Here is an 11,125-nt window from a genome sequence, read left to right on the forward strand (position 1 = left end):
ATTTTAAAAGATAATCATGTTTTTAGAAAATGCTGAACACTCATCCAGGAGTGTTTTGAAGGAACTTGACTTTGACCTTGCCACTTGCTTCTGAAAATCCAGGTTTATGCGAGCTTAGGTAAAGACTTGGACTTAATGCTACAAGAGATTGCTCTCTGAGCCCAGGAAAATATGTCTAATTAACCTAACTCTCTTTCTGTCCTCCTTCTTCCACAGAGCAAGCTTCCCATGACTAACAAATGCTGGCCTAGATTATGAGCTCAAACAAGAACGCTCGCTACAATCGTTTCTCCAGTGGCACAACAAACATCACTACTTCCGAAAACACTAACGGGGTAAGGCTCGTGGTGTTGGCAGAGGGTGGGAGCTTGGGCTGCTTCTTGTGTCCTTATCCTTTCTTTTGAGAAAATGAAGATGACTTTTGAAAACACGATACTTTCTTGCCTCTTAAAAATCCCAATATCCACAGATGAGAGCTGGGAATATGTGTGTAGGTTTTTTCAGCAGTCTGGGGAGGGCAGCAAGCCTTTGGGCTGTGCTGCAGCGATAGCACTGACCTGTGTTTTGTCAACGTTTCAGACAAGAATGGAAACAACTTTTGGGCCAGCCTACTCTGCTGTGACAACCATCACGAAGGGTGAGTGTATTTCATGCGTAGAGCTTCTCCTCAAATCACTGTGGGTGATTCACAGAATCACAGAATACTAGGGATTGGAAGGGACCTCAAGAGATCACCTAGTCCAATCCCCAATTCCTACCAGGTGTTGTTGTTGTTGTTGTTGTTTTATAGATCATAAAGCTGTTGGAGAGTCACTGTGTTCTTTACAGACAGGTGCTGCTTTTAGTATTACGCAGCCCAAGTGTTATTCAATCGTGGCATCTGATCACCAGGCATGGTGGAAATGAGCATGCCCAGAAATTGTCTCCCATTAGGCAGATTTAACAGTGCCACTGGGAAACCCTTGCTGAAATGAGGATAGTACAACAGGGTTTGATCCAGACCTCAGTCTCAAATCTTGATTTCTCTCTGTGAATTCGCACGCAATCATTAGCAGTGCTGAAAACTCCCATCTCCACTCTCTGCCTGACTGTGAGTCACTCTGGACACATTGGTAAAACCCCCGTGGCCATTTTTAACTCAGACAGGAGAGTGCAAGTGTACCTGCTCATTTAAAATTCCTGTGCTTTGTTCCTCAAAGCTCAGCAGTTGAGGAGTCTGAGCCCTGACACGTGGTGTGAATGTAGGAAGAGGTCTGGTTTCATTTTGGAATAAAAATATCCTTACTTTAGTAGAGATACACTGTGGCACTTGACACTGATTTAGATAAGGAAATGAACATCAGCCCAGGGGAAATGTTTGGATTACATTTGTACAGGACTCTGGACTCTAGATGGTTTTGGACTCATGAATATTTACATTCAAAATTTTATATAAGTCAATAATATGATCTTTGTACAAATATCTCCAATTTAATTTAGCATGCTTCCCTTGTGCTACAGGAATATCCAGACCTTCCTTGATCAGAGCAATTTTTGTTGGTGTCTGAAATACATGGGAGTATAAGGTTTCCTTCTAATACTATTTTTAGCCTGTGGACCTGGTAGAATATTATCTGTGCTCTTTTCCAGGCAAGCTGCCTTCAAAGGGCCGCGTGCATTTCAGCAAGCTGTCTGAGATCAGGATTGTTCTGTCTACACTGATAAGTCCAGGCCAAGAACTGGAGTTGGGGAATCCCTAGTCTTTTCCTTTTTCAAGGAAACACAACTATGGAGACTGACCTGTAGCTCAGAAATGTTCCTGAGCAGCCTAAATGCTTCTTTTATTATAATTTTTTTTTTATTTGCTTTAAAGCTGACGGGACCAATACTTTCAAACAGCATCGTCGGACCCCATCCTCTTCCAGCACACTCACCTACTCCCCACGAGATGAGGACGATGGCATGGTAGGTGTTGCCAGTAGCTCCCATGCTGGTTAGATGTCCAGTGAGAGATGTCTGGTGCTCCTTTGGACTTCTCTGCCTGCCTCACCATTCCCATGTGCTGTGTTATATCCGAGGCAGATGTCTGCACCAGAAGCTGGACCAGCCTCAGCACGTCCTGGCTGCTCCCAGGGCTGGTGCAGTGGGGATGCAGAGGCTGCTCCTGACCTGGCGAATGAGGCTGGTGCTGCTGGTGCTCATTTTCAGACTGTTTCAGAATGGTATTTGGTTACCAAGCCCAGGAGCTACAGATTCCAAAGGGCTACTTGTGAGGTTGGACCTTCCTTCTGACGTGAGCAGTGTGCTCTGGGTCTCCTGAGCTCAGGAGAAAACAGAGCTGCTGTCACCGATGTCTGGGGCTGCAGCTGAGGCCAGTCAGTCTCGATCAGGGCATGTTGGATGGACCATCCAGCAGCACAGCTGGCCCTGCAGTTACAACCAGAAAATCCATTCCTCCTTCCACCTCCAGATGGGGCTTCTGACCGCTGGGAGCATGTTTGAAACCTGCAGACTGTGCTCAGCTCCTGGGGATTACATCTTCAGGGTCTTCTCACATAAACCATTCCCACATCTTGCAATATCTTTGCAGAAAAGCACTTCCCATTTTTGTAACCAGCTTTTTCATTCGTCACCTCACTTCTGAGTAACTTATTTTGGGGGAATTTGGGGATCCAACAGGCTTCAGGGTTAGCTGCTTAACGAGGAATTAAATCAGCTCAATCAATCGAATCAAGAACAGCAACAGCAAAGCAAACCTCAGTGAATGGACAGACAGCTCTGAGGCCTTGATCTTCTGTCCCTAGTGCTCTAGCCTTAAGGTCCTATTTAGGTTAAACTTTGTCAGGTTACAAGACCCAGCTTCTAAGCCAGGGATAAAGGGATCACTGCTGCTGAAGTTCAGCACTGGCAGAGACTAGGGTCAGCAGCAGCATGGAGCTGCAACACTGCTTGAAATAAATGTGACACCAGATTGCAAAGAGCTTTATTGTCAGCATCCTGTAAAGTTCCTTCTGTTGCTCAGAGATCTTGATGTGTTTTATGGCAGCGTGTGTTTGTTTTTTCAAAAAGTCCTTTGAACATTTGCCTCGTGTCCTTGGCAAATGCAACTCTCCATCACATCACTGACCCCATGGTGCTGGGCCACTGTTCCAGGAAGCCCTTGGCTGTCAGCACTGATCCCGTGGGCTGAGCGCTGTGCTCGCTGCGCCCTTGTCATGAGCTGTGCAGTTCTCACAGAGCACAGGTGGGGATTTTTCCAGAGGAGCAGGGGGTGCTGGGGACCATTACATTTAACCAAGTCTGATGGAGAAGCTCCCCAGCTCCTTTGAAAACTGTGGCAAACTGAGGTGTGCAGCCAAGAAAAGAAGAGCTCTCTCCTAGGACCTAGCCTCAGTCCTCTGGGGCAGTCTCAGCCCATCTTCCCTGGAGTGCTGAATATTCATGAGCAAAAATAGCAAGAGGATGAATGAGTGGTTCAGGAAGCAGCCTGCAGCCGTAGGTGCTAACACACCAGAAGAGCCACAGCCCTGCTCTGCCTGCTGCTCCAGACAAACTCTCACTAACCCTTTCCGGGAGCTTCCTTTGCTTTGTCAAGAAATAATCTGGGATTTCCCTTCTTCATCACTAAGTTTTCCCTTCTCCAGAAGCTGCCAAGTGCTTGTCAGCCATCAGAGGGACAGCTGGAGACGAGTCAGAGGCCTCTTGTGACCTCCACCACCCCTTTTTCTTTCTTTTTAAAGCTTCTGTTAATGAAACCAAAAGCAGAGCAGCATGTTCTGCCTGCAAGGCAGGGATTATTGAGCAGTTGCTGTCATCTTTCCTGAAAACAGTGCCACGGGTTCCCAGCCTCGCTGTGCCTACAGGGAGTGGGAACAAGAACTGTACTAGAGCCTGCACGTGGAGGCTGCTTGTGTAGCTGACATGATGGGAACTGCATCTAAACATTACAGGTGGATATTGGGGCACATGCATTTTAATGAAGGGCTGACTGACTGTCCAAAGTCTTGGTTGTTTACAGGGAGCTTCATCCCTGAACCAGAGGCTGGATGGAGTTACTGGCCAGCCACAAGCTATCCATCTTCCATCAAAAGATGTTTGAGCACTCCATCCTTGGGCTGTTTGAAGATGGACTTGGTGTTTAGTGCAGAAATAGCCCTGGCACAGCTGTGGGGAGGTGGGACCCTCTGACAGATCCTCCCAAACCCAAGCCTGGCTGAAGCAGTGCCACCTTTCCCCTGCAGCAGGTCCTGGTGCCCCTTGGCTTCGGTGCATAGGGGTCTTCCCCAGCCTGGGCAGATGTCCATAGGATGGGGGTCCTGTGGTCCTCACACTCTGTTACTCTGTTTGCAGTGCAAGAGCAGCCCTGGTGCTGGCTGTTCTGCACACAGCTGGTGCTGCAAAGCTCAGCCTACATAGCTGGGCTAGGAGAGGGCAGCAGTGCAGTCACTAACCCTGTAGAGCTGAGGTCTCTCTCCTCTTAGCCTTGTTGCTTGACAAAAACAACGGCTGCAGGTACCTGGAGGGGCAGCAAATGCCAGCACACACCTCTGCCATTCAGCGTTGTCACTACAGCCCGAGAGGAGTGACCTTTCTCAGCACATCAGCTTCTTTCCTGCGTGGTTGACACCAGCATTAGCCCAGCCAGGACACAGGGAGCCGAGCCCGTGGTGCTGCACGAGCCCAGCAAGGCTGCGTCTCACACCTCTGCTCCTGGAAGTGCTCTTGGGCTGCAGTCCCCCTCCTCTCCATCCGTGATCCACACAGGATGTTGCTCTTGATAAATCTGCCTCCCTGCAGAGCCTGCCTTTGCTGCCCTCATCTCTGTGTCACCTCCAGAATGCACAGGAACTATGCACAGTCATTCTTGTTATTTTAATAACTTCTGTTACTAGTGGAGGAAAAGAATAAAATTAATGGATACACATAAAATTGATTTACCTCGTTACAGCCATTCCTCCTCCAGGTTTACATATTTAGCCAATAAATATGCCTTCTTTAAGAAAAAGAGCTTTGCTTCTAAGCAGATGCAGCATTTCTGAGCTCTCAGGTTCCCAGTATCATAAAAATTAAGCAGCAGAGCAGTGTGAAGAGCCAGCAGGACCCAGGGCTGTTCCTCTTCTGCAGCCCAGCAAGGACAGCACTCTGGCTGCAGTAGAGTCTGTCTCTGGGGAACACGGCAGCCTCAGAAGCTCATTCAGTGCATCTCTCATTGCTGAATTTCCTGACTGCCCCACTGGCCCCTTACATCACTTTTGTCTGTCCTTTGGTCTGATCTGATGTCACACACTCACCCAGGGCGAGGACACAAAACACAGCTTGGGAGGTTCAGATTGAACATGAGGAGGAACCGTTTTGCTCACAAGATAATGCAGGAGAGGAGCCCAGGGCAGCAGAGTCTCATCTGTGCAGCTTTCCCCGTTCCAGCTGGGCAGTGCCAGGGCAGGTCTGATCCAGGACCAGGGAGAGCCCCTCTGCGAGTGGGCAGGAGGGCCGGTGATCTCCAGAGCTCCTTCCAGCCAGTGCTTCCAGGAGTTTGCCACTGATTCAGACTACAGTCAAGCCACGTGTAGGTGTGATATGTGGAGGTGCAGGCAGCCTCTGCATTGGTCATCTCTTGATGCTAGAGCATCTGGAGCTTATGGCTTCATTCTGCTATTTGTTTGTCAGCCCATCTGTTCAGCTCCTTGAGGACTTTTCTTGCTTCTCTGCACTCTTCCCAGTCTGCCAGCAGCATCTCTTCCAGAGTAACCCAGCAGTGGCTGCTCTAACAGCTGTTCTAGACCCCCAAATCCAATCACCCCATGGTCTGAAGAGTCTCCAGTTTCACTTTGACACCAAATTGCATCTTGGCTACGCGCTGCTGGTTGATTTTCCACCCTTAGAGATGCGCTGCTGGTTAATATTCCAGCGGCAGCGTCCCTCAAAGCCAATCCCAAGGCCACCGTAACCAGTGAGATTTTCCTTGATTGGTGCATGCGATGTCCACTTGGCTCTGCCCTCCCAAGCAGGAAGCAACAAAGCCCGTCTGTTAGTGAATTGAATAGAAGGAAGTCTCCACACTTACGCACAGAAATTTGGCAGAAGTTAGATAGCGAGTGAAACAACAAGTGCTGCTGCAGAGACTGTAGACATTGCAGAAGCCGGTCGCTGTCTCTGGGGGAGATTTACAAAGCTTGCTGTGAAGGATTAATTCTTCCAAACCATTGCTTTGCGGGTGCACGCAGTGAGTATACAAACCAATGCACCTTTGAGAAAGTTAGGTGCTTGGAGTTTAGATGTCAGCTTGGTTTGGTGGGTTCAGCCTGAGCGATGCCTCTGTCCTTTCTCTGAGCGCGGTGCAGCGTTCCCGGCTGCTGGGAAGGGCACGCAGCAGCCAGGGGCACCGCTCGCGCTCAGGGCAGCTTGGCAGAGTGGGGGAACAAATGAAGCGGCTGAGTTACATGGAGGGGGAGAACTGAACTTGAAGTCTCTGTGCAGAGAGGTTTTGGAGCAGGGGGAATCATTTGCAATAACAAATGATTTTGTTCTTTATCTCTTTGAAGCCTCCGATCAGCACCCCGCGCCGCTCTGACTCCGCTATCTCCGTCCGTTCATTGCACTCCGAGTCCAACATGTCCTTGCGCTCGACGTTCTCGCTCCATGAGGAAGAGGAGGAGCCAGTAGGTATTTGGGATTGTCTGAAGGAGCAGTATTAGGAAGTTCAGTGTCAAAACAGTGACTTAGTGGACTTTTGTGAGTACACAGAGCTATCGTGGGCAGATTTGCTTGATGTCTGGCAACTAAAAGCCTGGCTGTCAGGACTCCAAAATTAAAACTCCTTTGATTTTGTTTCCACCACTGAATTCTGCAAGTTACTTTTTTTCCTTGCATCCCATTTCCCTATATGTAAAGCAGGGACAATGGTGAGGCTTTTCTGCTTCTCAGAAAAACTTTAAGTCTTTGCAAACTTGTATGTGACTCCCTGGCTCTGCCACAGAGCAGTAGAGGGTTGCAAGTCTTTAGGCTGGTGGTTTAGCCCCAGGCAGCAGGACTAATACAATTCCCCACTAATTCAGAGCCCCATCCTGCATTTAGGGCTGCGTGGCACCCCGCTGACTTGATTGTAAGCCCCAGGAGGGTGCAAGGAATTGTCCACATGTGATTCTTGTTGGGGTAGGACACTTCTAAGCTGAGCTTAGCTTGTGACCCAGTAACAAACCCCAGACTGGATGCATAAAAGGTCAAGAGGCATTTTGCCACAGATCTGGGATAAAAGCTTGTGTTTCATATTTAGGAACCCAGGGGGTTGTGTTTGCATTTCTGAGAGCAGCACAGGATGAAAAGCCAGTCCGAACTGCAGTGATTGATTTGTAATGCTATGAAATGTGAAGCCCTGCTCTGGCGTGGAGTGGAGAGCTGTGGAGAGCTGTGCCTCTCGAGGAGGACGTGCTCAGAGCCCATGCTCCGGCAGGCTTAGCTGGTAAACAAAACTGGAGAGATTGGCCCATTGCGGCAGAAACAATGTGTTTCTGCTTCATAAGGGAATGAAAGAGCCCTTCCTTCAGGATGTTTCAAAAATACAAAAGGGCAAGCTGTTTTAAAATGGCTTTTAAACTTCAGGCTTAGTACGGGGGACGTTTCTGACAATGCACTGTTCAGTCCAGCCAAGCAGAAATCAGCAGACAGCACAGCTCATGCACTTCTAGTGGCTTGAGTTGCTCTGGCAGAGAAGTTGGTCTGTGCAGTTTGCTGCCAGATGCTGGTGGCCCCCAGTTTGTGATGAGCTGAGGGTCTCCAGCCATTCCCAAGTTCATTCTTCCCCTTTCTCTTACATACTGGAGGTCAGCAGATGCAAATGAAAGTTTATTCTGAGATAATAAAATCCTTAGCACGCCCTGTGCCCCAGGCTCCCCAAGGCTCAGCACTAAAGAGTTGTTTTGTTCCTTCTGCAGAGCTGGAGGCTCTTGCATTTGGACTAATCCTTGTGCTTTCTCTGTCCCTTTCTCTCCTCCTCTTCAGGAGCCACTGGTGTTTGCTGAACAACCGTCTGTGAAGCTGTGCTGCCAACTGTGCTGCAGTGTATTTAAGGATCCAGTCATCACCACCTGTGGGGTAAGGCAGTGCTCTTCCAAATCACCAGCGTGGGCTCCACAGATGTCCTATGTGACCTATAGCAAAGCCCTGACTGTCCCCAGTGATTGTCCCCAGTGACTGAGTGAGCGATGAAGAGGCAGCCCCTCACTGGGGAAGCCAGGCCAGCATAGGAGCAGATTTCCCCACAGGGCAGCTCTGAACCAGTCTGCAGTGGGGTGTGTGGGGCACTCTGCAGTTACCCAAAGCAGCCTGGGGCTTGCTTAAAATTGGGCTGCTGTTCCTGTCAGCCTCCCTGTCCCAGCCACGTTCAGTCTCCCTGCTGTGGCTTCCAGGAGGTCTCAAACTCCTCGTTCCCTGTCCTGAAGGTCTCTGCAGAGTGCAGCTGCCTCCTGGGCTGCTCTTCAGTTGTGAAGAGTGTGTTTCTTATAAAAGAAGAATGGCTTGAAGCTTCATTTAGTTAATGCTTGCAAAGGGATTTGAGATCCTCTAATGAAAGGCACAGAGTATTATGAATATTCTTCTATATTCCATTTTACAGGGATTTAATAGAGACTGTGTATTATTCCTGCTTCTGTGCTACAAGTGAAAAGGATGGCTCTGTGATAGGCTCTCTGATGCTTTTGACATGCTCCTGATTGCTGGGATGGAGCTGTAGCAACAAAAGCTGCGCTGTTTATTGCAGTGAGGGTGCTATCCCCAGAGGTGTTGGAAGTTGGTGCAGTTCTGTCAGTAAGCAGCTCTTCATGGAGACACTGAGATTTACTGGTTAATATGGAAAAATACAATTTGCTGCAGGAAGCAGACTGGCTTTATTTGCAGCCCTGGTTTGGCAGCTCTGGAGAGAGCACCATGCAGCTGTGCAGGGCAGGAAGAGGCCGCGTGAGCAGGGCAGCAGATAACAGCTCTGAGGGGTGACTTGCAGCCTCTCCAGCACCGCTGCCAAGTGCTGGCCCTGTGGCAGGGGGGTGTGGCTGAGGAGCCTCCAGGGAGCCCACAGGGCAAGTTCAGGACCAGTGAAATGCTGCAGCCTTTGTTCCTTTCTTTATATTCATTATCATGTTAGATTGAATTTGCTACTTTATCAAGTTAAATTGTTACCCTACATTTCTGCTATAAGAATAGAGAGACAGAGAGCTATTTAAAGTGACAAAATTTACAGTGCATTTAATGGGCTTAGAAACCAGCTATCCCATCCACCTGACAGCAGGACAGCTTCAGCTACGTTAGAAGAGCCTCAGAGGGATATATTTGATGGGCTGGCTGGCCAAGGACAAGGCCAGACTGGCGTTCTTCCCCTTGAGGACTTCTCAGGGAAGTAAGAGGAATGACATGGACTAAGTGGAGGGTGAAGCAGACAAACCCCATGCAGACTTGGAGGGCAGGAATATCAGAGCATGGCAGAACATGCCCATGGCTTTGGCTTGCACCATGATCACGGCCTGATCCTGAACAGGGCAGAACCCTGCAAGCTTCAAACCACGCACTTAACACTTCTCAGGAGCAGGACCTGTGTGGCACTCTGGGCAAGCAGCTGGTTTTTGCCCTGTGGTGCAGACTCAAGAGCACGTTGAGCTCTAAAGCAGGCAGAACAGCTGCTGAGGCCCTGTGCCACAGGCTTTGCTGTCTTCCACCTTTCCCATCTTTAGCCACAGGGAATAATTTGTCCAATATTGTTTATGCTGACACTGCTGTTCCTCTTTGTCTCCACAGCACACATTTTGTAGAAGATGTGCCTTAACATCTGGTGAGTACAGAACTGTTCTTGTGTGATCCAGCCAAAACACTGTTATTTTCTGGTTTGTTTGCTTTCACTTAAAAAGAAACCCGCAGAAAGATGTCTGAAGGGCTTAAAACAAGCTGTCAGTCTCAGGCTGCCACTGCAGCAGCGAGGGGCTGGGGCACGGGTGGCTCTGCGGCTCTGATGTGCTGTAGCCTGGACACTAGAGTGCTGGGCTCAGAACTTGGGCACAGGATGTTCTCAAATCCTGGAATATGCAATGGATAATCCCAGGATAATACACATCTCGCCCAGAGCTGACCCATTGGTTTCAGACGGAAAGCTTTCTGTGGCTGCCTGTCTAAGGAACAGGGGGGCTGCGTTTGGCAGAGACCCATCAAACCCCTTCTCCCCCATCCCATTGGTGCCAGCTCTTCCAGAAACCTGGTGGAGCCCAGGAGTCTGGCTGCTGGCCTGGCCTGGCCTAACCAGCTCCCTTTTGGTTTGGACTCTGAACTATGAAAAAGACTTTATTTGGCACGAGCCTGTGCCCCTCTTGGAAAGCCGTTGTTCAGCACAAAGCCAAACCATTTGTGTTACCAGAACAGTGAGCCCTGAGGAGGCTCCCTGGGGAGTCCAGCACAACAGCAGCTCTTTTTGCTTTAAGATGTTCATCTCCCACATGTGAGGGGTCCCTCTGCTTTGCATGCTAACCCTCTGTCACCATGTCGTGCTGTATCTATCCCAATCAGCAGATTTGTAGCAAATGGCTTTGCAGTTGCAATCCAGAGTTGCTCACTTCTGCTTCTGCCCTCAAAGCTTGTGTCTTTGCTTCGCTGCAGCATCCCACTGGCAGCAGAGGAGCTGAGCCCCCAGGCTTGGGTGGGGGAACGGGTTATGTATGGGGCACCTGCTGGTTTCTGGTCACTGCCTGTGATCACTCTCACACTTCAGCCAGCACAAGGTAGTCTGAATTAGCATGACCTTCTTTCCCTGGCAGCTAGCTTGAATTATTATGGATTAACATAAACTGTAACTTTTCACCAAGCCCCAAGACAATCCAGAGATAGTGGCTTGCAGACCTTGTGTGAATATTCATATCTCGTCCCATTGTCACCTATCTGGGAGCTGGTCATCTTGGCCAGAGAAGGCAAAAGACTAAAATCTCCATGTAGAGGCTCTTGGAAATGCTCCTGCAGTGTCTCAGCCCTTGCTGACTGTCTCTCTCTCTTTTGCTTCCTCACCTGGCAGAGAAGTGCCCCGTGGACAATGCCAAACTGACCGTAGTGGTGAACAACATTGCGGTGGCTGAGCAGATCGGGGAGCTCTTCATTCACTGCAAGTATGGCTGGCGGC

At 49.4% G+C, this 11,125-nt stretch overlaps 1 protein-coding gene across 1 annotated transcript in view; it reads left to right on the forward strand.

Annotated features, from left to right (window-relative positions):
• The first annotated feature begins 214 nt into the window (after window positions 1-214).
• Window positions 215-11,125, forward strand: part of TRAF7 (TNF receptor associated factor 7) — a 20,890-nt gene continuing 9,979 nt past the window's right edge. Inside the window, 8 exon segments of the mRNA XM_010176978.1 lie at window positions 215-335; window positions 580-637; window positions 1,853-1,944; window positions 6,522-6,638; window positions 7,978-8,070; window positions 9,763-9,796; window positions 11,021-11,116; window positions 11,119-11,125. The exon segment at window positions 11,119-11,125 is cut by the window's right edge and continues 72 nt beyond it. Of these exon segments, the coding sequence (XP_010175280.1) occupies window positions 255-335; window positions 580-637; window positions 1,853-1,944; window positions 6,522-6,638; window positions 7,978-8,070; window positions 9,763-9,796; window positions 11,021-11,116; window positions 11,119-11,125 (578 nt within the window). The 5' untranslated portion in view covers window positions 215-254.

The sequence above is a fragment of the Antrostomus carolinensis genome, unplaced genomic scaffold (genome assembly GCF_000700745.2).
Source record: "Antrostomus carolinensis isolate BGI_N321 unplaced genomic scaffold, ASM70074v2 scaffold27161, whole genome shotgun sequence".
In the NCBI taxonomy this organism is placed as follows: Eukaryota; Metazoa; Chordata; class Aves; order Caprimulgiformes; family Caprimulgidae; genus Antrostomus; species Antrostomus carolinensis.